The sequence below is a fragment of the Cydia pomonella genome, chromosome 17, assembly GCF_033807575.1.
Source record: "Cydia pomonella isolate Wapato2018A chromosome 17, ilCydPomo1, whole genome shotgun sequence".
In the NCBI taxonomy this organism is placed as follows: Eukaryota; Metazoa; Arthropoda; class Insecta; order Lepidoptera; family Tortricidae; genus Cydia; species Cydia pomonella.
Window position 1 is genome coordinate 6,480,284 of NC_084719.1, and position 24,475 is coordinate 6,504,758.

At 38.9% G+C, this 24,475-nt stretch overlaps 2 protein-coding genes across 2 annotated transcripts; one reads left to right on the forward strand and one right to left on the reverse strand.

Moving 5' to 3' along the window:
- Positions 1–240: 240 nt before the first annotated feature.
- Positions 241–21,706, reverse strand: LOC133527296 (TP53-binding protein 1-like). The gene is made up of 11 exons (XM_061864273.1): positions 21,378–21,706; positions 19,595–19,713; positions 19,043–19,097; positions 16,392–18,435; positions 15,139–15,292; positions 12,462–12,552; positions 10,315–10,476; positions 8,605–8,798; positions 2,426–2,571; positions 2,114–2,333; positions 241–787 (listed from the first exon to the last, which is right to left on the reverse strand). Exons 1-11 carry the CDS (start codon positions 21,400–21,402, stop codon positions 455–457), a joined length of 3,543 nt encoding a protein of 1,180 aa, XP_061720257.1. The 5' UTR covers positions 21,403–21,706; the 3' UTR covers positions 241–454.
- Positions 21,707–21,807: 101 nt separating this feature from the next.
- LOC133527297 (uncharacterized) lies at positions 21,808–24,197 on the forward strand. Its single transcript, XM_061864275.1, has 3 exons — positions 21,808–22,376; positions 22,620–22,837; positions 24,078–24,197. Exons 1-3 carry the CDS (start codon positions 22,255–22,257, stop codon positions 24,161–24,163), a joined length of 426 nt encoding a protein of 141 aa, XP_061720259.1. The 5' UTR covers positions 21,808–22,254; the 3' UTR covers positions 24,164–24,197.
- The last annotated feature ends 278 nt before the right edge of the window (positions 24,198–24,475 follow it).

Sequence of the window (24,475 nt, forward strand, 5' to 3'; positions counted from 1 at the left end):
TTCCGTACAGCGGCAACTATCACGGTTCATGAGATACAGCCTGGTGACAGACGGACAGCGGAGTCTTAGTAATAACCCTAAAAAGAACACACTTGCAACCGTGTTAGAGGTGTCCATAGGCGACAGTAATTCCTTACATTAGGCGATTTGTCACCTTCCAAAAAAAATCGACTTACATTCTCGAAGATCTGCGTCTGCCTTTTTTTATACTACGTCGGTGGTACAAGCATACGGTCCGCCTGACGGTAAGCAGTCTCCGTGGCCTATGTACGCCTGCTCCAGAGGAATGCCTTTAGAATGCAACCGGGAACTCATGTCACAAGCTATCACAAAAACAACGAATGCACCCCACTTTTCACTTATCACTTATCATTTAAACTACACAGCGTCTCTGCCGCCACTCACCAAAGTGTCAAATTTCACGTATAATGAGTATCTTCTTGAAGTCCCAGGATCATTCGGGCTCCGTATACATAAATGAGAACTTATCGTGGCTGGTTGGGGGGATCACTTTAGCCTCAATCAGGCATTGGACTACCCATGTAGTTGAGACTAATGGGATATTATCCTGATTAGCTTTATTTTGGACTTCATGAGGACAGTCCCATTCGGTGACTAAAGCTAATGCACCGGACATGTTGAGATCCTCCTCGTTGACGACGCGTGTGGTCGCCCCGACCAGGGTGCACACGCGTTCCCAGAACTTGACGAATGTGTCCTGATCGCCGCAGAGGAGGATGACCTTGTCCTTGAAGAATTGGGTGTTGCGTCGGCCTGATGATGGTACCTGGAATCGTAAGCAGAAAATAAGGGGATTAAGAGGTATTCCTCCATACAAACATACTCGACTGTATCCTCCGTGGTTTTTGAAGCTAGAGTAATATTTTTTCAACACAGCTTGTTATTATTAATATCTGTGTCGGCATGTTTTGCTTTTTTTGATATTTTTGTTTCGTAAGGCGCTAGTGCACTTCAAATATTAGCAAAAACGGCCTAATTTACTAGGCCGCAAAGAGAAGCATGGAAGAGAATCTCAGCTCCCGTATCGTCTTAATTGGTTCACTCTCGCATCCTTAGCTACAATAGCTACTTCGGTCAAGTTACACAGGGAAGACGATGCCATGGAAAGGCTGGTTGTTCAGGGCAGAGTGGATGGCACAAGGCCCAGATCGCCCTCAATGCGATGGACTGACCAAGTGAAAGCTCTCACCGGGTCACCTTTAAATCTGTGCGTGCGGCAAGCAATACATAGAGAAGCATGGCGTCGATGACCGCAATGACAACGACTACTGACAAGAGTATACGATTGAGAAGATTAACGAGTTTTTTTTTTGACAATTTTACTATTATTTTTTGTCATGATAAATAAAAGCTGTTCAAACCTACGAACAGCTTCTCATTCTGGTCGGAATAAACATGAAATTCAGTGACAAAAATAATGTATTTAAGTCCCACTGAGTTACGAATATTCTTTACGTTTTCGTTACTCTGTGGAAGATTTTATAATACAAATGATGAAATTTCGCTATGTTGTACAGAACGGGGAATTCTACCTATCCACCGAATTTTATCAAAATTTGAGAAAAATGAAAATAAAACGACAGTAAAATTAAAAATAGCGCCCTAGTGGCTTTAGGATAATCGTGTTATTTTAATGGTATAGAAGGCAAACCAGGGGACGAATCGTCTGATGGTAAGCGATACCGTCACCAATGGACACTCGCTACACCAGGGGGTGGGAGTACGCTCTTTTCTTGAAGGTTTGAAGGTCTTATCAGTCCGGAAATACCGCTTGTCGTGTTTAATATGACTTAAAGATAGTCCATCCATGTTGACAGTATAACCTAATCTATCGGTTCTCCTCGCTTCGCTCGTCGTCGCATTTTAATGACTTTGTATTAAGATGTCATTCTATATTGAATGCGTATAATTGCGTATGTGTATATGAACAATCTTCTTCGCTTCGCTCGTTGTCGTACCTTATGTCCTAATATACTATTAAAGCATTCAACTTGAAGGGGTAAATACGCTCAAGTGAACTAAGACAGTGTCACATTGTACGGAAATTTCTATAGAAATTGAGCCATTTTCGTTGTTTTTTCTAAAGACTTACCCAGTTAACGAACGCCTGCTTGATAATAGACCAGCCGGCCGGCAGCGCGTAGGCATCGGTGTCTAGCAGCGCGTTGTTGGTGCAGCACAGTATGACCCACTGGTGGGTCACGGAGCGGATGTCCGCCGCCAGCGACTGGATGTACTTGGCGGTGAGGCAGGGACGAGGGGCGATCAGCTTTGTGACGCTGTATTTGGTTTTTGGCACGTCGTCGAAGTGGCTAGAAGAGAAATTTTACTTTAAGTAAGTATCCTCGTCCCGGTTGCGACCTTTCGCCACAATGTCGCCAATGTAACAAGACCTCGGCCTCACCTGTAGACGATACCGCCGCCGGCCTCCAACTGTTCCTTGAGCCGTTCCTTGTTGAAGGGGCGGTCGGAGAACTCCAGGTCCTCGCAGTCGGTGCCCGCGGTCGTTTCGCCATCTTCTTCTGACGAGTAGTGCCGCGTGTCTTGGCACTGCAATAAAATAGTAGTTTATACAATCGTGATATAATAGAGAGCTTTTCAGTCGAGTACCGGGTTTAGGCAACGAAGCTTGCTGAGTTGCCAATGTGTGTACGAGATTGAAAAGCTTGATTATATCACTATTGTTAACAATACTTTTTCTACGAGTCAATAAAAATAATACTTTAAACTAATAAAATCATAGGTAAACAAGCCAATCGCGATACCTTCATACCCGTACGCATCCGGCCGCCGGGGCCCGGTGCTCAACGACACGTTCTCGTAACTCATGAGGCCCTGGTACTTGCTCCGCGCTAAATTACATTTTTAGACAGTTTTTTCTCGATTTTGGCCACCATAGCCTATGGAGACTAACAAGCAATGGTAAGCGGATTTCGTAGTCTATGGATGTTGCTATATTAAAGGTGTCACATGTGCGTTTATGACTTATGAAGCAATTGTTTCTACTATACAACCTAAAATAAATAATTAATTTGAGCTATCGTTTTGTTTCGTCGTCTTGACCGCGGCGAACTGTCCATTTCATTATAGTTGACTAAACCGTTTCGAAATGAATATTATAGTTGAGTTGGGAGCCCATACATGAAAAGTACCCAATTACAGTTTGGTTTACGAAATCTTAATTCAACCATTACAGTCGACGAGTAGAAAAAAAAATATTATCGTCATATAAGCCTAAAGATACAAAATGTTGAACAAACGAATCAGTGGGTGTGTGAGGACGCATTGCAACGTCTTTCACTCACTACTGCCGTTTAGCCCCAGCAAAGAGAATTTGAATTAGAGGTGTATTGTCGAAGAAAACTTTGTAGCGACGTAAATTTACTGCCATCTTTCGACACATAATTGAAACTATTAGAACGCCATTTGACTTTGATCCTTATTCTTTCACTGATACGTGTTTAATTGGTTAAATATCAAAAAGTGGCGCCATCTTACCGGGCACTACCTAAAGATTATGGCGTCATTGGTAGGGCGTCCTCCCGGGAAATACCGGTTCTCGATTTCCCGGGAAATCCCGGGATTTATTTGGAATCCAAAGAACCGGTACTGAGCACCGAGTCCCGGTTCTCCCGGTTCCCGCCATAACATCAAATAAACATTTATATTATCAGAAAAATTAACGCACCGGCAAGTTCGGCAGCGTCGCATATATATGCAATCGATTGCGAACATCTCTAGGTGACCGTACCATAGACGCCATTAGTTTTCTTCGGACATATTATCAAGAAAAGAGATGCAAATAAAAGTATTGGACTAAGTACTAGATTTAGTTAGACTGATTTATACATATCATCTTAAGTTGACATTTAATTGAAGTAATCATTAGCATTTCGTCAAACAAATTCGACATATTTACATAACTAGTCAGATTTTGATTTTAAACTTGTAGGTGTAATTTTGCAAAAGTTTATTATTCTGTAAGATTCAAATGTTAGATAATGACCTGAAATACCTCATTATAATTTTTTAATGTTACGTTTAAGTTTCCGTAATATTGATTACTTTTTACTCAGAGTTTAATAAATGTTATATACACAAGACTTAAACTACAATGTTTATGTATAAAACTATAAATCACATTCTTGTGTCTAATTGTTATTGATCTCCAGTTCCATCCGTTCTTAAGCCAATGATTAGATTAGGTATTTGATAAGTTCTTTATGTTAAATTATTTATTTGTGAGGTGATTATGTTTTAGTTAAAAAAAAGAACTGTATTTGTTTTAAGCGTGTTGATTATTATATTACTGCAATGTTACAATTATCTTAAGTTAATCACATTTGAAATAGAAAAAATATTGAACTATTATAATTAGACTGATTTATATTATTTAAGTTCACATTTAAAATTAAAATAATGATTAGCGTTACGTCAAGTAAATTCGACGACATCTTACATAAATAGACAGGTTGAGATATTAAAATTGGTATAACTTTGCACAATTTTTCTTTTTATTAGTGTTTGTAAGTATTACTTACTACACATGATTCATAACATTACGGTTATGATCAATGACACTGTTAACTGATTAATCAGTTAAGACTGATTAAAGTAACTATAAAGAATATATATATATCACGACGTCCAAGTCCGAATAAGTGCTGCTTGGGCAAAATGGCGAGAAGTAACCGGTGTCATCTGCGACCCTAGGATACCGGTGAAGCTAAAGGGCCTTGTGTACAAGAGCATCATCCGACCAGTCCTACTATATGGTAGCGAGACCTGGCCTGTCCTCGGAAGACATGTCCAGCAGCTTCACGTCACCGAAATGAAGATGTTGCGATGGATGTGTGGCGTTACGCGATTAGATCGCATACGTAACGAACACATTCGTGGCAGCCTTGGAATTCGTGACGTAGCGGATAAGCTGCAGGAAAGTCGCCTCCGATGGTATGGCCATATAAGCCGCAGACCAGTAGACTACGTCGGAAATAGATGCCTCAACCTCACTGTCCAAGGCCCTAGATCACGCGGCCGCGGTAGGCCTAAGAAGCGCTGGCTGGAGGTCGTGAGAGCGGACATGGTGGAGAGCAATCTCACATCTGAGGATGCCGAAGATCGGGCAAAGTGGAGAAGATTAAGTAGGAGAGCGGACCCTGGCGCTAGGCCGGGAAAACGCTAGGTTCAAGAAGAAGAAGAAGAAAGTAACTATAAAGACTGATTTAAGTGTATTATTCCTAAAACTGTTTTTTATTCTATAAAAAATTCTTAATTATTCCTACGATTCCTTTTCATTATTATTAAAGTTAGTTGCAAGATTCACAGTTAAATGATGTCAAACAAAATATATAAAAATAATTCAGCTCAGCATAAAGAACCGGGAGAACCGGGAATCCCGGTACCGGCTCCGACCCGGTACCGGGAAATGAAAAACTAGGAACCGGTCCCGGGACTGCACGCCCTAGTCATTGGCATAGCTCGAAACCATGCTGCTGTACCTTTGGCCTTTGATCTATTAGATGGCGCCACTTTTGAATAATTAATAAATTGAACACATATCAGTGAAAGAATAAGGATCAAAGTCAAATGGCATTCTAAGTTTTAATTATGTGTCGAAAGATGGCAGTAAATTTACGTCTCTACAAAGTTTTCTTTGACAATACACCTCTATTTCAAATTCTCTTTGGCCCAAGTACCCATATGAGTAATTTTTGTTTCCATTAGCTAGGCGGTCAACACAAAAAGACGGCTACCGGTCGTTTACAAGTGAGATCCATGACTCACATTGGCGACACTGTGACGACACAACAGCAACATCTCATATGTCACGCTTTCATATTTCTTTAAATCTGTCGTTTTGACAGATTTCCTTGACCAAAGACACCAAGTGGTACAGCTGTACCTTAAATTTGACGACCAGTCTGGCCTATACTCTGTAACTTTAGGTATTTAAAGAAAAGTAAACAAAATCTACCCTCAAATAGCTCCTTAAGCCAATTGAGGGTAGATGAAAACATTACATGATCAAATAATATAGGTCAAAGTCAGGAGGTTCAGTGACAGTTCCAGGCGGTTTTGTATTTGGTTGGTTAACCAATAAATGATATAACTACCCGAAAATGTACAAATTGTTTGTTTACTGTTATTTAAATACCTAAAGATACAGCGTATACCGAGTAGTGACCCTGCCTATGAAGCCGTTGGTCCTGGGTTCGAATCCCGGTAAGAGCATTTATTTGTGTGATGAACACAGACATTTGTTCCTGAGTCATGGGTGTTTTCTATGTATATAAGTATGTATTTATCTATATGTGACGACCGGTCTGGCCTAGTGGGTAGTGACCCTGCCTATGAAGCTGATTGTCCCGGGTTCAAATCCTGGTAAGAGCATATATTTGTGTGATGAACACGGATATTTGTTTCTGAGTCATGGGTGTTTTCTATGTATTTAAGTATTTATAATTATATATTATATATATCGTTGTCTAGGTACCTACAACACAAGCCTTTTAATTTAATTTAATTTTTTTTTAATTTAATTTAATTTTTTTAATATATATATACAGCATTACAGTCGAGACCAAAGCACTGTACAATTCAGATTATATGATAGGATTACATACTAGGAAAAACAGATCACAATCATCTTTCGTCCATCACCTCGCAATACCGCAGACACATCTGATACACAGCCGTCCATCGACTTGCAAACATATCACAATCTGGTGCCCATGACAGAAGGGAGTTCAGCAGCCTTAGAGCCCGCACAGCAGGCGAGTTTTTATGTGCTACAGTGCGTGTAATTGGGACGGCCAAAAGCTTGTGACTTCGCGGTCGCAGGAGATTTTTGGGCACAAATGGAATAGCGAGTCTAACAGTTCGTCCTACCAGTTCAGGACAGTCTGTCTCGCCACGTAAAACTCCACATGCTGTCACCAGGAGATTGTAATTGCGTCTGACTGCAAGGGAATTAAAACCTAATGATCCTAATAAGTACTTGGTCGGATATAAGAATGGATAGTAAGTATATAGCTTCTTATACAAGAACCTAAGAAATGTTTTTTGCACTTTTTCTACGAGAAGGGCGTATGTGATTTCAGCTGGGTTCCAAACAATACTTGCCGCCTCAAGCTTACTCCTCACAAGAGCCGTGTAGAGCAGTTTGATGGCTCTGGGATCGTTAAAATCGCGCACATTCCTGATGACGAAACCAAGTCGCTTATAACAATTGGCAGCTAATCCTTTTATGTGGTCATGAAAAGTAAGAGAGGCGTCGAAGGTAACACCCAGGTCTTTGACAGTTGTTACACGAGCTATGACTTCTGAACCAAGGACATACTGTGCAATTAAAGGTTTTGGCGAGCGAGTATAGGACATAACGCAACATTTGGAGACGTTGAAATGCAGTTTATTCGCAACACTCCATTGCAAAACCTCATTGATGTCTCTTTGCATCGCTTCACAATCCGCCATTTGTTTAACACCAAGCATGAGTTTTAGGTCATCTGCGTACAAAAGGCACCTAGTATTCTCTTTCAGAACTACCTCGAGATCATTTATCATGATGCCAAATAGCAGAGGGCCAAGAATGGATCCTTGACTAACTCCGGATTGTGTAGAGTAAGTGGATGAAACAAAACAACCATGCTTTACGAATTGTTGCCTGCCGCTCATGTAACTGGCAAACAATTTTAACAATCGCGGCGAAAAACCAATGGCACACAACTTTCCAAGTAAAACATCATTATCAACTTGATCAAAAGCTTTCCTGAAGTCAAGATAGAGGACATCAACCTGTGTTCCTCTATCTAAGTGTTCTGAAATGATGTTGGTAGCCGTCAACAGGTTGGTGTCCACTGATCGTTTCGACCTAAAGCCGTGCTGTGCGTCACAAAGGAATGGTTTTAATTGGGGAGAAATCAATGCCTTCAGTACAGATTCAAACAGCTTCGCTAACGAAGAAAGTATGGCTATGGGCCGGTAGTTCTCTACACTTGAAGTGTCACTAGATTTGGGAATTGGAGTTACTCGAGAGAGCTTCCACCGTTTAGGATACACACCAGTCGCAATTGACAAGTTAAAAATGTACAATATTGGCTGAAGAAAGTGATTTTTACATCCCTTTAGTATATAAGGTGGAAAATTGTCCGGTCCTATGGAGCTTTGAGCTTTAAGTTTAATTAAGGCCGTTTCAACGTCGCGGGGTGTAATAAGATTGATATGCACATAGTTCGCGGATCTGAAGCTATCATTCAGCATCACGGCATTATGATCTAGGGACGGGGTATCGGGCAAGAAAACGCTAGAGAAGAATTTCGCGAACGCATCAGCTGCCTCCTTACCGCTGAATTCCTGATCACCAAACCTAACACAAGGCTCAAAGCCACCTCTGGACTTAAGGCTACCTATATGCCTCCAGAAAGCCTTATTGAGCTTACTGTGGGACTCAGTCAATTTGTGTAATAATGTCCTAAAAAAAAATTCTTCGCCTAGTACAAGCTTTGCTTAGTTTGGGGCAAGGTTGATCTGTGTATGTTTTTTTTTACATTGAGATTTGAATCATAGTTTGTTATTTATTACCTTGTCAGTCTTGAGTTTCTTCGGCGGCTCAGTACAAGTCAGCAAGAAATGTAGTCCCGCGAATAGTTTACTGTCTGGTCCTGGGATTGGGCCTAGAGTTGATACTGTGTCTTCGTCGTTTTCAAATTTGGTTAATTTGGAGTTCTTCTTTCCGATGTTTTGTTTCGCCGCGCCTTTTAGTTGTAGGGGGCCCGCTGTGGACATAAAATAATTGTTAAAATGGGAAATTACTATTGTTCCTTTCTGTCCGAATGTTAATACCAGTGCTGAGCCAAATGCCTATTTAAATAAATAATATACGCACATTCTTGCACGAATCGACTAAGTCCCACGGTAAGCCAATAAGGCTTGTGTTTTGGGTACTCAGACAACGATATATATAAGATACAAATAGGTACTTAAAATACATAGAAAACATCCATGACTCAGGAACAAATTTTATATCTGTGCTCATCACACAAATAAATGCTCTTATTACTTTTGATACAGATCAAAACTCGAGTAAAATACAGTTTTGGTTTCTTTGTACGAAAAAAACAATTTTTCTTAGAGATAACATGAGATAGGATGTCCGTTTTGAAAGTAGCTGGAACGTCGTTTTTTTTTAAAACGAATATCAAAGTCAATATTTTGCGCTTCAATAAAATAATATATCCGGAATATCTAGCTTAACACGCTCGCAAATAAAATACTCGCTACTCGCTTATTGACTTTGGCAGCTGATCAGATATTTGCATTTGAGGTACCGGGTCTTGACAAGGTCTTGGACTCTTAGGAGAGACCTAGAGTAGACCGCCATGGCATGACACCGCAATAGAACAGTAAGACCCAGGAAAACTAGACTCATCCATTTGTATATTCTTTATTTTTGTGATTTTAATTTTAGTTATAACAATATTAATTTTATTTTAATTGAATTAAATAATTTATTTCAAATCGTATATTTTAATTTGCATGCAATAAATGGTGAACTGTGTTGATCTATGTTATTTCAAGTCAATCACACTGTACCTGACCATGATTCTAGCAAATGAAAACTTTGAACTTTTTTTTGGGTGCCAGTACAGTCACGTCCGAAAACATCGACACGATCGAAGTACACTACCCTAATATATAGGCCATAGTCGTGTATGCATATTTTTGGCACTTTGTCAGTATCGATATTTTCAGACGTGACCGTACTAGCGTTAGACAAAGACAGTATTTTTTTTTTAATACCACGACGGTGGCAAACAAGCATACGGCCCGCCTGATGGTGAGCAGTCACCGTGGCCTATGGACGCCTGCAACACCAGAGGCATTACATGCGCGTTGCCGACCCTTTAAAAACCTGTACACTCCTTTTTTGAAGAACCCCATACTGTAGCCCCTCGGGAAAACCTCGGCAGGAAGCTCATCCCACAGCCGAAGCGTTCGCGGGAGGAAATTCCTCTTAAACCGCACAGTACGCGACCATTTAGGTTCTAGGGTGTGAGGATGAACACCCTGCCGACGGCGAGCGGTGCGGTGATAGAAAGTGGCCGTGGGCATCATGTCAAACAATTCTTCAGAGCACAGCCCATTGTACAAGCGGTAGAACACACAAGGAGGCAAAGTCTCTCCTTAGACTTAAAGGTTCAATACCGCTTGTGAGTTTGGGATCGTCGACGATTCGTACAGCGCGCAGTATGATTGTCTGTACGTGTGAGGTGCGACAGTCGCTCGCCGTACCTTTGACGCCGTCGATCTTCCTCGGCGTGCGCTGCACCTCGGGCTCCACGCCCGCCACCTCCTCGAGGCGCGCGGGCGGCGCTGAATTACTGCTCTCGCTCATTTCGCTGCTTTCGCTGGCCAATCGCTTGCGACTCACTGGTGTGCTTTTCGTTTTTACTCCTAGAAAAATAGATTAACCCCCTTATTCATAAAACTTCACGGGCCTGATTTAGTTAATAATAATATCTTATACCTTTAAACGAGCAATTCTTGTATATATATATATATATTTCTGTGATCTCGGAAACGGCTCTAACGATTTCGCTGAAATTTGGAATATGGGGGTTTTTGGGGGTATACAATCTATCTAGATTAGTTTTATGTTTGGGAAAACGCGTGTTTTCGAGTTTTTATGCGTTTTTCTTTCGACGCAGAATATGGTCGCTAATTTCGTATTGCCGGCCACTGTCGGTCTGGTCCAGCGGGTTAAGACGCGGACTGCTAAACGAGTGTTACGGGTTCGAATCTCGCCCGGTGACTAACTTTTGTTTTTTTTTTATATGTTCAAGTTTATATATAATTTTTAAATTTTTATTGTTTTAGACAAGTTTAATTTAGTAAGAAAATGTAGTTAAGATTATCACCTATAGACCACCATATTACAATAAATAGTTATAACCGAGCTTGCTCGGTCGCCCAGGTACTTAATATTTATTTCAGGCAAGGTAGGCAGGCATATCACAAATCACAAATTTACAATACCACATTAAAATACAATAAACTGAAATGTAGAAAACGTATTATGTTTTATCCCTTTCTTACAAAAACATAAGTCAAAATGACAGATAAAGACAAACGATTCATAGCTAACTCAGGCCAGTAACGCGTTTATGAATAACGCGTTTAAAATTATAATTTCTCCTAAAAATATATGAAGATATGATTTTAAAATTATGGGTTATATACATTCGAACAACGTCTCCACAAAAACTCTAATGTCATTAATGATGTAAAGCCTGACCAGTAATATATGATCACGCGCCATATTCCGGAATTTCATTAGAACTAAATTTTTCATACTAAACTGAATTGTCACCCTATACATGAGAATAACAGCGCCCTCTTGAAAATTATCATATATTTCTAATCGGGCTTTAGTGATATGTCAGTATTGGAGTGAGTTGGGTGATAATAAACGAGCAGTACCTAAGAACAAAGAGAATTTGAAATAGAGGTAGATAGTAAAAAAACAACATTGTAGCCACAGTAAATTTAGTGCCAGCTTTCGACAGATGATTAAAACTTTTAAAACGCTATTTGACTTCGATCCTTATTCTTTCAGACATGTATTAAATTTGTTAAATATCAAAAAGTGACGCCAGCGCCATCAAATAAATAAATAAATAAATATTATAGGACATGGTTACACAAATTGACTAAGTCCCACAGTAAGCTCAATAAGGCTTGTGTTGAGGGTACTTAGACAACGATATATATAATATATAAATATTTATAAATACTTAAATACATAAAAAACACCCATGACTCAGGAACAAATATCCATGCTCATCACACGAATAAATGCCCTTACCAGGATTTGAACCCGGGACCATCGGCTTCATAGGCAGGGTCACTACCCACTAGGCCAGACCGGTCGTCAAATAGATCAAAGGCCATCGTTTCGAGCGATGGCGCCACAACCTTTAACCGATGCCCGGTATGATGGCCCCATTTTTGATATGTCAGTGAAAGAATAAGGATTGAAGTCAAATGGCGTTCTAAAACTTTCAATCATATGTCGAAAGATGGCAGTAAACTGTGGCTACAAAATTTTCTTTGACAATCCACCTATTTCTAATTCTCTTTGCTATGAATGAATTCCAACATCGCGCCATAGCTGTCAATAGATGGCGTTACGATTCTCAATTTCTACACTAGTTACTACATTCCATACTCCTTATAAATAATTATGAATGATGGAATAAATATACTGAATACTATGAGTACAGCTTAAAAGTGCATCACCCACACGAAATTACATTATGTAACTCAATGAATCTTTGGCAATTACATATGCGCAAAAGGCTTCACCAAGATGTTGGAAGATTAAGCGTTGATTACTTGAAATCATTCACTTTGTTTTCGAAGAATAATATTAAAATCACCTGATGTGGACGCCTTCGGACTTTTCGGTGACGTCACTCGTTTCTTTGCACTGGAGTTGCCTTTGTCCCGCGATCTTGCGCTTCTAGGGCCCTTAAAAATAAGATTACGTTTTTTAAAATACACTGTGTGTGTGTGTGTGTTTGTAAGATAAGTTTGCTGATTCGAATGAGCAGGCAGGATGAGAATGAATTATAGCGTTAAATCCTGCTTTGACATATTACATGTTTAAGGAAGAATACTCGACTATGGTAAGGGCTATGCAGGAGATTTATGCGGTCTATATGTGACATTATCTATGAAAAGGGACCTTATTGTCGATGGCGCTTGTGTATGGCGTTGTGTATAACATGGGAGCATCGTTGATAATGGCGTAAGCGCCACCGACAGGTCCCTTTTCATAGATAATGGCACATATGTGTAGGTATATATATGTCGGAGAACGACAGAATTATTCCATCTATCACCTTTAAGAGGCTATTCATCACGCTATGTTTGACAAATAGAGCAAACTAGGGGTGTTACGTTACACCTGAGTGGCGTTTGACGCAGTTCCGCCAAGGCGTCATAGAGTGCGCTGTTAAAACAATTGAAATCGAGAACAAATGAAGTTATGCTGTCAATCATTCTGCAGACGGAATCGGGAGAAGATGACGTCGGTCGCGGTTCCTGGGTCTAACCCAGCGGCTTGCTTAAGATAAGGAGTGTAACGTGTGCTATGATTTGTAACCAATCTTGCCAAGTAAACACTGTGAGTTGAACATCGTATTTCATTGAAAGCCGTCGTCATCCACTATTGAAGGTACTGATGTGCTGTCGCTAGTATAATACGCCCACCATTCCCGACATATATATCGTGTCATACACGAAGACCCGCCCCACTCTTCTTCCTAATAAATTACAGTACAAGTGTGCAACCTTTTAGCAATGTAGTAGTTCTGTCTATACACATAAATTAGCTATGAGTACGTACGCACACTACGATAAAGCGATTAATCAGGAGAGAGCATTAGGAACGGCTGGAAAGATGCTCTACTTGATCTATATACAATTTCTTGTGATATATTTTAATTTGAACATAACAATAAATAGTGTTCATTGTTCCGTGATGGGAAAGACATACAATAATAGTGTCATATTTGTAAATAGATTCAACAAGTCTCGTATTGCCGCGCGTTGATGACAGGCGGTTTTCAATTAGAAAATTTGGACAAATTATGAAGCGGAGCAACATTCATTCCGAGTGTAGATCTGTGTAACGTGGACGTCAGTACACGTGTGCATCGAGCGGTGGACCGCTCACGACTGACGCTCTTGTCAATCCCCCTCAATCAAAATAGTGGGTAGAAATATGTATGTGATTATATTTGTGTTGTATTCCACCGTCGTGTCATAACTAGTATAACTACTCAGTCGAGGGGTTAAGCGACTCGTTTTTGTGACTAGACTGGATTATCACCGAACTTTGAAAGCAGAATATGTTGTTACAAAGTCATTACTCATTTAAAGGTCAAAGTACACCGGATGCGTGCGCGTGTGCTATAATTTATTTATTGAATCAAGTTATCATAACATTACAGCTTACGCCAAAGCGTTACGTAGATTCATAACTTACAAACTACTTATTTATTAATTAAAAACTAACTTACATCTACGCATATCTGTCTTGCATCCTTTCAAGCATTCCCTTCCACTCAGATATTAGCTTTCCTATCCCTAACAGATCACACTCTGGTAGGGCCGGGAGTAAGGAGTTAGCGAGCGCAGTTGCGCGCAGTACGGGGGAGTGCAGGCGCAGACGAGACGCGTGCGCACTGTGGCCAGTAGGGGCGGTAGCCTCCGTCCACTACAGTACGCATCAGGTACAGAAAGTTTTAGAAACCTTTCTAGGAGGCCAATACTATCTATCTTACACCTCAAAACCTTAACTATAAAGCATGCTAGTCCTAGATTTCTACGCAGCTCTAGTGAAATGTAGCCATAATAAAGCTGCGCACGCACAAGTCACGCAAGCGGTGAGGAGCGAATACTACAAAACCCACGGGCACGTATACTCATAACTACCAGGCCGTGCTCTAAATTTTTTAAAGATGACACCTACATTTGTGAAATGAGCTGATTATATTTAAATTTAATATAAGTACTTAATATTAAAAATAAAATGCAACGTTTCAAAGGAGCTTATGCTGTCTGAAATGCAAGCACAACTTAAAAATAAATTTATTTTATGCTCTGAGGGGCAGATGCTTTTTTTAAAATAAATAAATATTATAGGACATCATTACACAAATTGACTAAGTCCCACAGTAAGCTCAATAAGGCTTGTGTTGAGGGTACTTAGACAACGATATATATAATATATAAATATTTATAAATACTTAAATACATAGAAAACACCCATGACTCAGGAACAAATATCCATGCTCATCACATGAATACATGCCCTTACCAGGATTTGAACCCGGGACCATCAGCTTCGTAGGCAGGGTCACTACCCACTAGGCCAGACCGGTCGTCAAAATAGGTAATAATAGTACTGTTTTATATCGACCTTCAAACGTTATCGTAGATTTATCTGAATTTTCCAAGGTTTGCTTCAATTAATTATATATTTCTAGGTGAAGAACTATCATTGTGAAGATTTGCTAAAAAAAATCGTACGGTTTTCGCTGAAGATACCTGTATAATGTTATCGAGGTCTAATTCTCGATGGTGTCGCCGGCGCGGCGTGGCGGGGGAGGCGGGCGAGCGCGGCCGCGACGACTCCTTCAGCGACCTCGCCTGGTCCTCTGTTAAGTACAGCTCGCTGGCGGTCACCATTACCACTGTATCGCTGGAAGTAACAATTAAGAATTATAAAATCAATCGAGACACGTATTGAAATAGTACATTGCTGCAGGGACCGTGAAGTAAAGGATTGCAGGACGAGATTGCAGTAGACACAGATAAAGCGAGTCTTGCAATCCCTGTTGCGGCCAAGGATTGTATAGTGCTTTACTCAAACAATGTAAGAAAATATTATAATTAAAATAAGTGCTAAGTAATAAAGTAATAAAAATGTAAATGGCCGCCTCTTTTTATTTTTTAAACTTGATATTTGAAAACGATATGCGAGCACCATGCTTAACCGCTTATAAATATAGTACCATAGTTTTTTTTTTTTTAATTTAATGCCACAGAGTGGTTGTTGGCTGTATGTAATATTTCCTTTGTCAGTCTAATCTTAGTGAGCAAATGTAAAAAGTTACAGCAGCGGACAATAATGTCCGTTTCATAAGGAGCCATAAATGAGCAACTTCATGTCTTCATTTCGTGACATTAACGCATACATTTTATATATGTTTGTACGGGTCAAATCATGCAAGTTAATTTTTTTCCTATGAAGCTGAAAATTTGCATACATATGTAAGTCGGGTGACACTGCAATATTATGGTACCATCAAGCTGATCTGATGATGGAGACAGGAGGTGGCCATAGGAACTCTGTGAAGAAACAACGCAACCTAATTGTGTTTGGGATTTTTAGAATTTTCTTGATGAGGCAACTACTTGTGGTAAGAAAAGTACAGTCAGCGATAAAAGCTTGTAATTTTTTTTTTACCAAAAACTTATTTAGTCTAAATTAGAAGAACTCAACCCGTTTATACGAGGTTCAGTGCTTCTAAAACTTCAGTCTTTTGAGTCCTGATTCTTTTAATGAGTTTAAGCGCAACTCAAAAAGACTCGGGCCTTCAAATAAAAACTTCGTCAACAATGTTATAGAATTTTGAATTGAGAAAAGACTGAAGTTCCTACAAAAGGCTCTATGTAATTTATATATGACACAAGGCCTCAGGAAGTTAAGATTTTCAACTGAATTTTCCTATTTCTCTAATAACAGTTCCGATAGTTGATGGTTGAAAAATAAAATATTAAAGAAAAATCTTGCTTACCCATCAGTTGTGCATCTATACGTGACAGTACCACTATCATTTTCTTCAACCCCAAGCACCAAACCCGGCTCATAGTTCTGCTCTTCATCAACCATGGCATACACCGACTGACCAAGCAATGGCAGTGTCTTCGTATCTCCAAAGATTATGAAATCATCCAGCAAAACCTTCGACTGCCCATCGTCAAACTTAATCAAGTATTTATTAGGCTCCGTTATCTCTAAAACTTTTCCTGAATAGTACCGTTTATCAACCCATTTAGCTAAAACTACAGTGTCCGGAGCAAAGCCAGAATACTCCGTTTTAACTAAAGACTTTTCGACCGGCGTCGCAGGCCTAGGAGATGTAGGTCTGCGTTTCTGTTTCAGCTTAGACACTGACTTAGGAGTTGCAACTAGAGATGATAATGGTTTCTCAGATTTAGGAGACTTCAAAATCTTTTCAGCATCCCCATTCGTTGGCACCATTTCTGGGGAATTCATCCCGTGCATATATTCTGGCTCTTCTGCTTGAGTTGGCAAGATATTCCTCTTAGTTTTGCTTGGAAGATTCCGTCGTCCTCTGACTCTGGTTTTCTTTAGAGAACTCTTTGGTGTTGCTTTATCAGTTTTGCAAGATTCCTCCGGACTTAGATTCCCGTTGCTTAACGTATCGCTTGAGGGAGTTGTTTGTACGCCAACTGAGATTTTATCGTCACTACACGAACGGTAGCCCTCGAAAGCCTCTTTAGCGTGAGTGAAAACGTCATTTACTTTCTTTATTACAGCATCAAAGCCTTTAACTGAGCTAGTAGGATTTACAATAGATTTTCTTGGTGGTTGAGGAACTACGAATGCACCATCACTAGTTCTATTACTGGAACTTGAAGTAGAGCTAACTGTTGATGCGAAAGATGTTCTATTTATTGGTAGATTGATCATCCCTGTGCTAGTAACGCTGGAGGGCGAAGTACTAACAGATACATCGCCTAAATACGGGTCAATTGTGAAGCGTTTCGAAAATCTTTGGTATTCACGACACATATCCAAACCCAGATCATTATCCGTTTTAACAACGTATAGTGATAGGAATTCGCCGTCTTCATTATAATTTACAAGGACATCGAATATAGGTTGCTGGGTTTCAGACAAAGTATCCGTTCTGCCATGCCCGTTTTGTAGCGGTGAAATAGTTGATGGAGTTGTGTTATTGCTAACTCTGAAAGACTCATTTTTACCATGCTTTAAATTATTAGTTAGCTTCAACATATCTGGAGTACTGTCGCTATCATCTGTCCTTTTCCCGGATGACAATTCTGTTGGAGTTGAGGAATTTCCATTAGACAATTTAGAGATTAGCTTTGAAGCAACGGTTGGTAAATGATCAGGACTGGGTAGAGATTCTACGCTATCTGTGCTTTCTTGATCAGTGGTTTTGCCTTTATTGAATTCCGGTCTTTTCATTTGAGAAAGATTACTTTGATCGGAAAAGACATAACCTTCACTTCGAGTTTCATTTATTTTGCCAGGGCTTATTATTTCTTCTCTATCCTTGACTATTACTGGATCACTGCTATAGTTATTAGTAATAGTTTTAGACAATGCATCGTCATCGGTAGTTGGTGACAGGACTAGATGGAAATTTTGCGAATCATTCATTTCAGATCCACTTTCTTCAGCGATGGTTTCAGGAACTTTGGATAGTTCTTTACCTGGATCAATGCTTGGACGCTCCTCTACTTTATCGTCTATTTTCAATTTCTTTGGGGTCTTTCTTTCTTTAGTAATATCGACACTGGCTGGGCGGCTTTTAGGTGTTCTTGGTGTTTTAGGTTTAGTAATATCAGCGCTGTTACTCCTTTTAAGTCGAGGACTGGATCGAACAGGAGTTTGAACTCTGGGTGGTAGGATATCTTTCTTAGCTGCACTTATAATTTCCGATACTTCGTCGTCAAGGGTTTGTGTGTTGACTGTGAATTCGGTGTTATCCAGTTTCTGTATTTTTGCGGTGCTGTCGTCTGTTTCGCCTGTGAGTTTCCTCTTGGATTGCAATGTTGATTTGTCATCTGAAAAAGGAATATAATTTGCCTGATAAATTCTGACTAGGCTAAAATATCTATGTTTATTGTTTTTTTAGAATAAACACTATTTAAGTAATGTTTCAGTGATCCCATTTTAGGTTCCACAGTTTAATGTTATGTGCTGGTTTTTTGGTTTGTATAGTGGGCATCATTTATATCAGAACGACCAAGTTGCTTAAAATATCAGAACATGCATTCTGACGCTTTTACATTAGAGGTTCGTATAGACATATTGGAGCACATTAATTGGGCCTCTCTAATATTATATGCGTTGTAAAAAAAATTTCGCCTATATGTAAAAAGAAATAACGTGTCGTGTGCAGAATACACACACACAATTTTTTGCTGATTTTGACCAAGTCAAGCTATATAAAATATTTGCTCCTTATGACTTCAGGAATGCGTGGTTAAAATCTGTCTAGTTTCTCGAGCCCACGGTGTATATTAGACCTTGAATGTGCATACCTAATAATCGTACACTGATATCACGCTGATGAGAATTTGCACGTCACTCCAGTGTATGAGTTATGCACGTATATAGCGATGCACACCTGAGCTACGTGCGAATTCGCATCCAATGAAAACGCCTTACCTTTCCCTTCGGATGGTACTTCTTCTTTACTATCGTCAAGAAGAATGGCTGACGTCTGAAAATGCATAAAATTTATGTTACACCCAGTGTTCATACCAGATCGAAATATGAGCAATTACGGTGTCACTTACAAACTTCACTCTTTTGCCTTAAGAGGAAAGAATAGCTTTTCGAATCTAACGAAATAACGGTAATATTTCTATGAAATTCCATTTCATTTAATTCCTATAATTTCCAAAGGGAATTATAATAAGCCTGTGTGTTATATGGCTGTGGAATGAGCTTCCTGCCGAGATTTTCCCGAGGGGCTACAGTATGGGGTTCTTCAAAAAAGGAGTGTACAAGTTTTTAAAGGATCGGCAACGCGCATGTATAACTCTGGTGTTGCAGGCGTCCATAGGCTAAGGTAAGTTGAAGTTGAAGATGGCGGCATGACCTCTACGCTTTTTCCAGTGACTGGCAGAAACATGCACCAAACCGTGATGAGTGGCGGAAGACAGGAGGCCATTGCCCAGCAGTGGGACACAATATATATTGAAAAAGAAAACATACTTCATCCTTCTCCAAGACTGCATCTTCCTCCGGCTCGTATACTGGGCTCTCTGGAAACAGTGGCTGTGATGTGTTGCCGTTTGTCTTCACCCGGTCTCCAGAGGACAGGCCTTGGGGTTCTGAGGATAGTAAGAATTGAGCTCATGATCTTCAACTGCCTAATTTATTAAGGGTCCAGGGTCTTATATAACAATTTGGATACATTTATCTACAACCTTCAAGAAAAGAGCGTACTCTCATCGTAAAGGCTGGCAACGCACTTACAACCCGTCTGGTGTTGCAGGTGTCCATGGGCGGCGGTAATCGCTTACCATCAGGTGATCCGTCTGCTCGTTTCCCTCCTGTATCATAAAAAATTTCATCATACAAATTTAATAAGTAGGTTTTAAAATAATCTAAAGTATGTGCAGAAAGAAGAGTTGTAGAATGTACTGGATCCCATAAATATCATGTCTCTTCTCTTTCTGCACAGATTATAATGATAAGGCATATAAATCAATAAATGTTATAGGATATTATTACACAAATTGACTAAGTCCCACAGTACGCTTATTAAAGCTTGTTTTGTACTTAGACAACAATATATAAATTCGATACCATAGTTCGTGGTCATACTAATTATTTGGAAAATTTAGTTGTAATAGCTACTTTTTTTTCAACAATTATAATTTTTTTACTCTGTAATTAACATGATTGTGGTCTAAAGTATCAAGATATAATATATAAATACATGACCATTGGATTCATAGGTAGAGTCGCTACCCACTAGGCCAGACCGGTTTTTAATATAATCCTTTAAATTGGGAAATTTTATGATGCCCACAGAAAAGCTTAACTTTAACTTACTAAGACCATTACGGTTTCGTAAATCCAATTTGTTTACTCCGATATCAAGCAAAGTTACTATCTGGTAACTTACTATCAATATCAAGCAAAGTTACTATCTGGTAACTTACTTTGCTTGATATTGGAGTAAACAATTAAAATAAGGGCTGGATAGGCCAGATATTGGATAGTAACCGAAGCATCTCTAATCCTTACATACATTATACCAGTGTATTATTTATACTCAAAGAAACAGGTACCAACAGAGCTCTGAAAATAACATGTTATTTTTAAGTTTAAAGCGAACCGCCAATATCTATTAAGAAAAAACCTTCCAGACCAATCGTTACATAATTATAGGTTCTAATTTACATAAAAAACCCGTCCACAGCATTCAAACCCATGGACCTCATCTAAAAAACATAACTTGTAGGAACTTGTCAAGAGATATTAAAATATTTTAGGTTAGACTGCTTGACTTAAGAAAAATTCAGGTCATATTTATCAAAATGAATAGATAATATTTGCTCTTGAACTAAAAGTTAAATGCATAGTACTCATAATAGTTTAATAAAAGGCCTGTTGTTGCATTGTTTTCATAAACAATAAAAGATTAGATATGAATGCACTTGTAACCTATGTTAGCTAACAATATTGATGTTTGGATTATAATCCGATCAAATAATATGGGCTGAATGACAGAAAAAAATTGGGCGGGATAAAACAAAAATCGAATGTATTTCTTTAAAATTTAAATATTTAAGTACTAAATGTCCCAAATTGCGTTATTGTTCAATGAATACTTAAGTAAAACAAAAGACAAATAAAGAGCGCGCATAGAAAATCATGCCATGTCATAATTACATGAACGACTTCTGGATTTTGGCGGTTAAACTGCTTGAACGTCAAGTCCAATTGAGATTTTAAAATTAATTTACGTTGAAAATACTCTACTTACCCGTCTCCTGAGGGTCGGATTCCATGGCTGGTAGCTCTCTTAGCACGACTAGGGTTTGGTGTTATGATATTACTATATATTCAAGTCAGAAACGACGAGATTCTGCACTCAAAACATCTGTCACTTCGTAACACTAGGCATTTTTGCAACTAAGCATTTAAACGGAGAAAGATTTTGAGACTAAGGGCTGGTATTAATACATAACAATCAATATTTCACAAATAATATTTAAAATGGCAAAAATGTTACGAAGAAATACACGTAAAGCAAAAACACCGACGAAAGAAAGTCAAACAGTCGGCCGCTCTGCAGCCCCGACTCGCTTGCTTGTTGATTTTTAATGTTGCCAGGTATAATATTCTTCCAATAAAAACTTCAAGATTTGTACTTAAAAAAATTTAACGTCATTTTTGGTATTTTTATAGGAAGGATTTGTTATTCTTTTTTTTTCTTTTTACACGTTACATTTTAAAATTAGAAGAATAGAAAACTATGCGTAGCCAGTATTATGGACTTAGCAAGAACTAGATGGCAGCACGTAGAGTAAATTGCCTACTTACTAGTCTTACTACACCGTATACAGTGTTAATTTCCTATGTCTACTGTAGATGGCACTGCAAACTGGCCATTTTTAGCAAATTGCTTTTAAATAAAATTAAACTGTAAAACACTTCACAGTAAGGTGTGTGATGTAAAGCGTTTAAAGTTCATTTATTGTTCTACTAAAAATAATACTTCTAATTATTTGAAAAAAAAAAACTTTTGTGATACTACGCCAAGCAGATCCATTTTTGTACCAGCTACACATTTACATAAATTTCTGAACGTGATCCAAATTAACAATTTTTATTTACTTAGATGTACCCTCTTACACAAAATGGAACCAAGAAACGTCATGTATAGTAACAGTATTTTTATATTTGGTTCTGAAAGATTGTGTGAAATAAAGAATGACGCAATAACGTCCTTGCCGTTGGAGTTGTCTTGGAAAATATTTTCGTAAGTTACTTTTAGTCCTGTGCTTCTACTCATATTTTTTTCATTACCTAATCGTATTGTTGTGACGAAAATTCGTGTACGTGGGAGAAATTAATTTTTAAATGCATTATAGTAGTTTCGATTACTTACTAAGAAAATTAATGAAAGGAACATTTAAAAGTTGTGTGGTATGAGATTTATTTTAATAAAAATGTTTTATTTTATTTTATTTTATTAAAGATACAATAACACCAAATATTTCAGATATTTGGATGATGCATCATTAAGAATTGCTGTCAGGGTGAATAAAATATGGAAACAAATTATATTGAGCGATAAGAAACTGAAACGACGACTCAATATATTCGAATTGGGCCTTAAGCTTGGTTCTCATCACTTAGCCAGATTCCACAGAGAAAATAGGCAAAGAGTAAAAACTACCAAAAGGTCTACAAAATACTTGCCGGTTTACCAAAATTCAGGTAAAGTGCCAATTACATCCACACTTTATCAGACCTGATATCAGATCCGATTTCAGGCCCGAGAAAGAGTATTTTTCCGTTTCACCAAATCGTTTACAATATTTGAAATGTAAAAAAATGGTTCATAATTATGCAAAAATATTAAATATTGAACATTTTTGGCAATTAGAGATAAATTATTTTTTACATTTCAAATATTGTTAACGATGTGCTGATATTCCGTGAAACGAAAACGATTATCAGGCATGAAATCGGGACTGATTTCGAAAAACAACCTCTGGTGCTAATAGAGCCAGGTTAAACGCTGCTTCGGTGCCGGAATTTGGGGTTTGGCTGCACGCCCTCCCATCCCCTTTGGCACCCTGCTGACAACTAATCGTTGCGGGTGGCCGTTGCTCTTCTAGGCTGCGATGTTTGTGAACCACATCTATGCATCTGCGAGTCTATGGTGGAGACCAACGGGCACCGTGCCTTGAGCTGACGCTGGTGCGCGGGGAGGTTCCCACGACACCACGCGTTAAACGATATTATTCGAAGGGCACTGGTGTCCGCTTATGTCCCGTGTGTGCTGGAGCCGCTGAGCCTTAGTCGGTCGGATGGTAAAAGGCCGGACGGTTTGACTTTGGTGCCGTGAGAGAGGGGTAAGTGCCTTTTGTGGGATGCCACCTGCGTCAGTACGTTCTCCGCCACGCATCTTGGCCGCACCATATGATCGGCGGGAGCTGCTGCTGAGCAGGCGGCGTCCCTAAAGAGGGACAAGTACTCGCGGGGCTAACATGCTACTTGTTTGTTCCCCTTGCCGTGGAGACATCAGAGTGCTGGTGCGCGGAGGCGAAATCTTTTTTTGGGAACTGGGACGTCGCTTGCAGGGAGGGATCTCGACTTCCGCTCCGGGTCGTTCCTATATAGCGCAAAGGTTTTCCATCGCGGTTCAATGCGGAAGCGCAGCAAGCGTGGTGGGCACCTTTGCGTTGGAAGCGATACGAGGTGGGTTGTTTGACTAGTTTTTATAGGTTAGTTTAGGTTTAGTTTTATTTATAGTTAAAATTATTGATAGTTTATTTTAGTCCTTAAGTATTTTTAATGATTGTATCTTTTTTATTGTAATTGTTAATTGAAACTACCCTATACATTTTTATTTGCGGATTATTAACTATCATAATGAAATATCAAATAATCTTAATGCATATAAAATAATATTAATGTATATAAATGATATGGTATTTTACTATAATTTCAGCAAATTCAACTGACAAGAAAATTTACAAATCGAAAAGAGGTGGCGATGTCTTAGTCATATGCGCAAAACGGTTTAAATTAATGTAATGCGTTAGAGATGAATTAAATAAAATGTGCTAAAACAACAGGCGCCTTTTACTTTTGTATTAATTTTCCCATGATTTATTAAAAACAAAAAATGTACTTCCTCCTGATACATTTAACACCACAGTTGTCTTATTTGACACTTTTAAGCATAAAGTTCATTGGTTGATAATTTGATAAAGACATCAAATTATCAACCAATAAAATGCATAGGTAAGTATATCAATTTTTATAAAAATGTGCATTTCATATTTTATCGAGCATTTCGTAATTTTAGTGTTACAATCGAAACATTTTAAATGGTTATTTACATCT

Bases quoted from the DNA above. Each gene is read 5' to 3' on its own strand.
- LOC133527296 (XM_061864273.1), bottom strand. From the start codon at position 21,402: ATGGAATCCGACCCTCAGGAGACGG. The intron at 10,477-12,461 runs GTGATTTTAATA...CTATTTTTCTAG, and splicing joins TCCGAAGGCGTCCACATCAG to GAGTAAAAACGAAAAGCACA. The intron at 2,334-2,425 runs GTGAGGCCGAGG...TTTCTCTTCTAG, and splicing joins GGCGGCGGTATCGTCTACAG to CCACTTCGACGACGTGCCAA.
- LOC133527297 (XM_061864275.1), top strand. From the start codon at position 22,255: ATGGAACCAAGAAACGTCATGTATAGTAACAGTATTTTTATATTTGGT. The intron at 22,377-22,619 runs GTAAGTTACTTT...CAAATATTTCAG, and splicing joins TTGTCTTGGAAAATATTTTC to ATATTTGGATGATGCATCAT. The intron at 22,838-24,077 runs GTAAAGTGCCAA...CTATAATTTCAG, and splicing joins GCCGGTTTACCAAAATTCAG to CAAATTCAACTGACAAGAAA.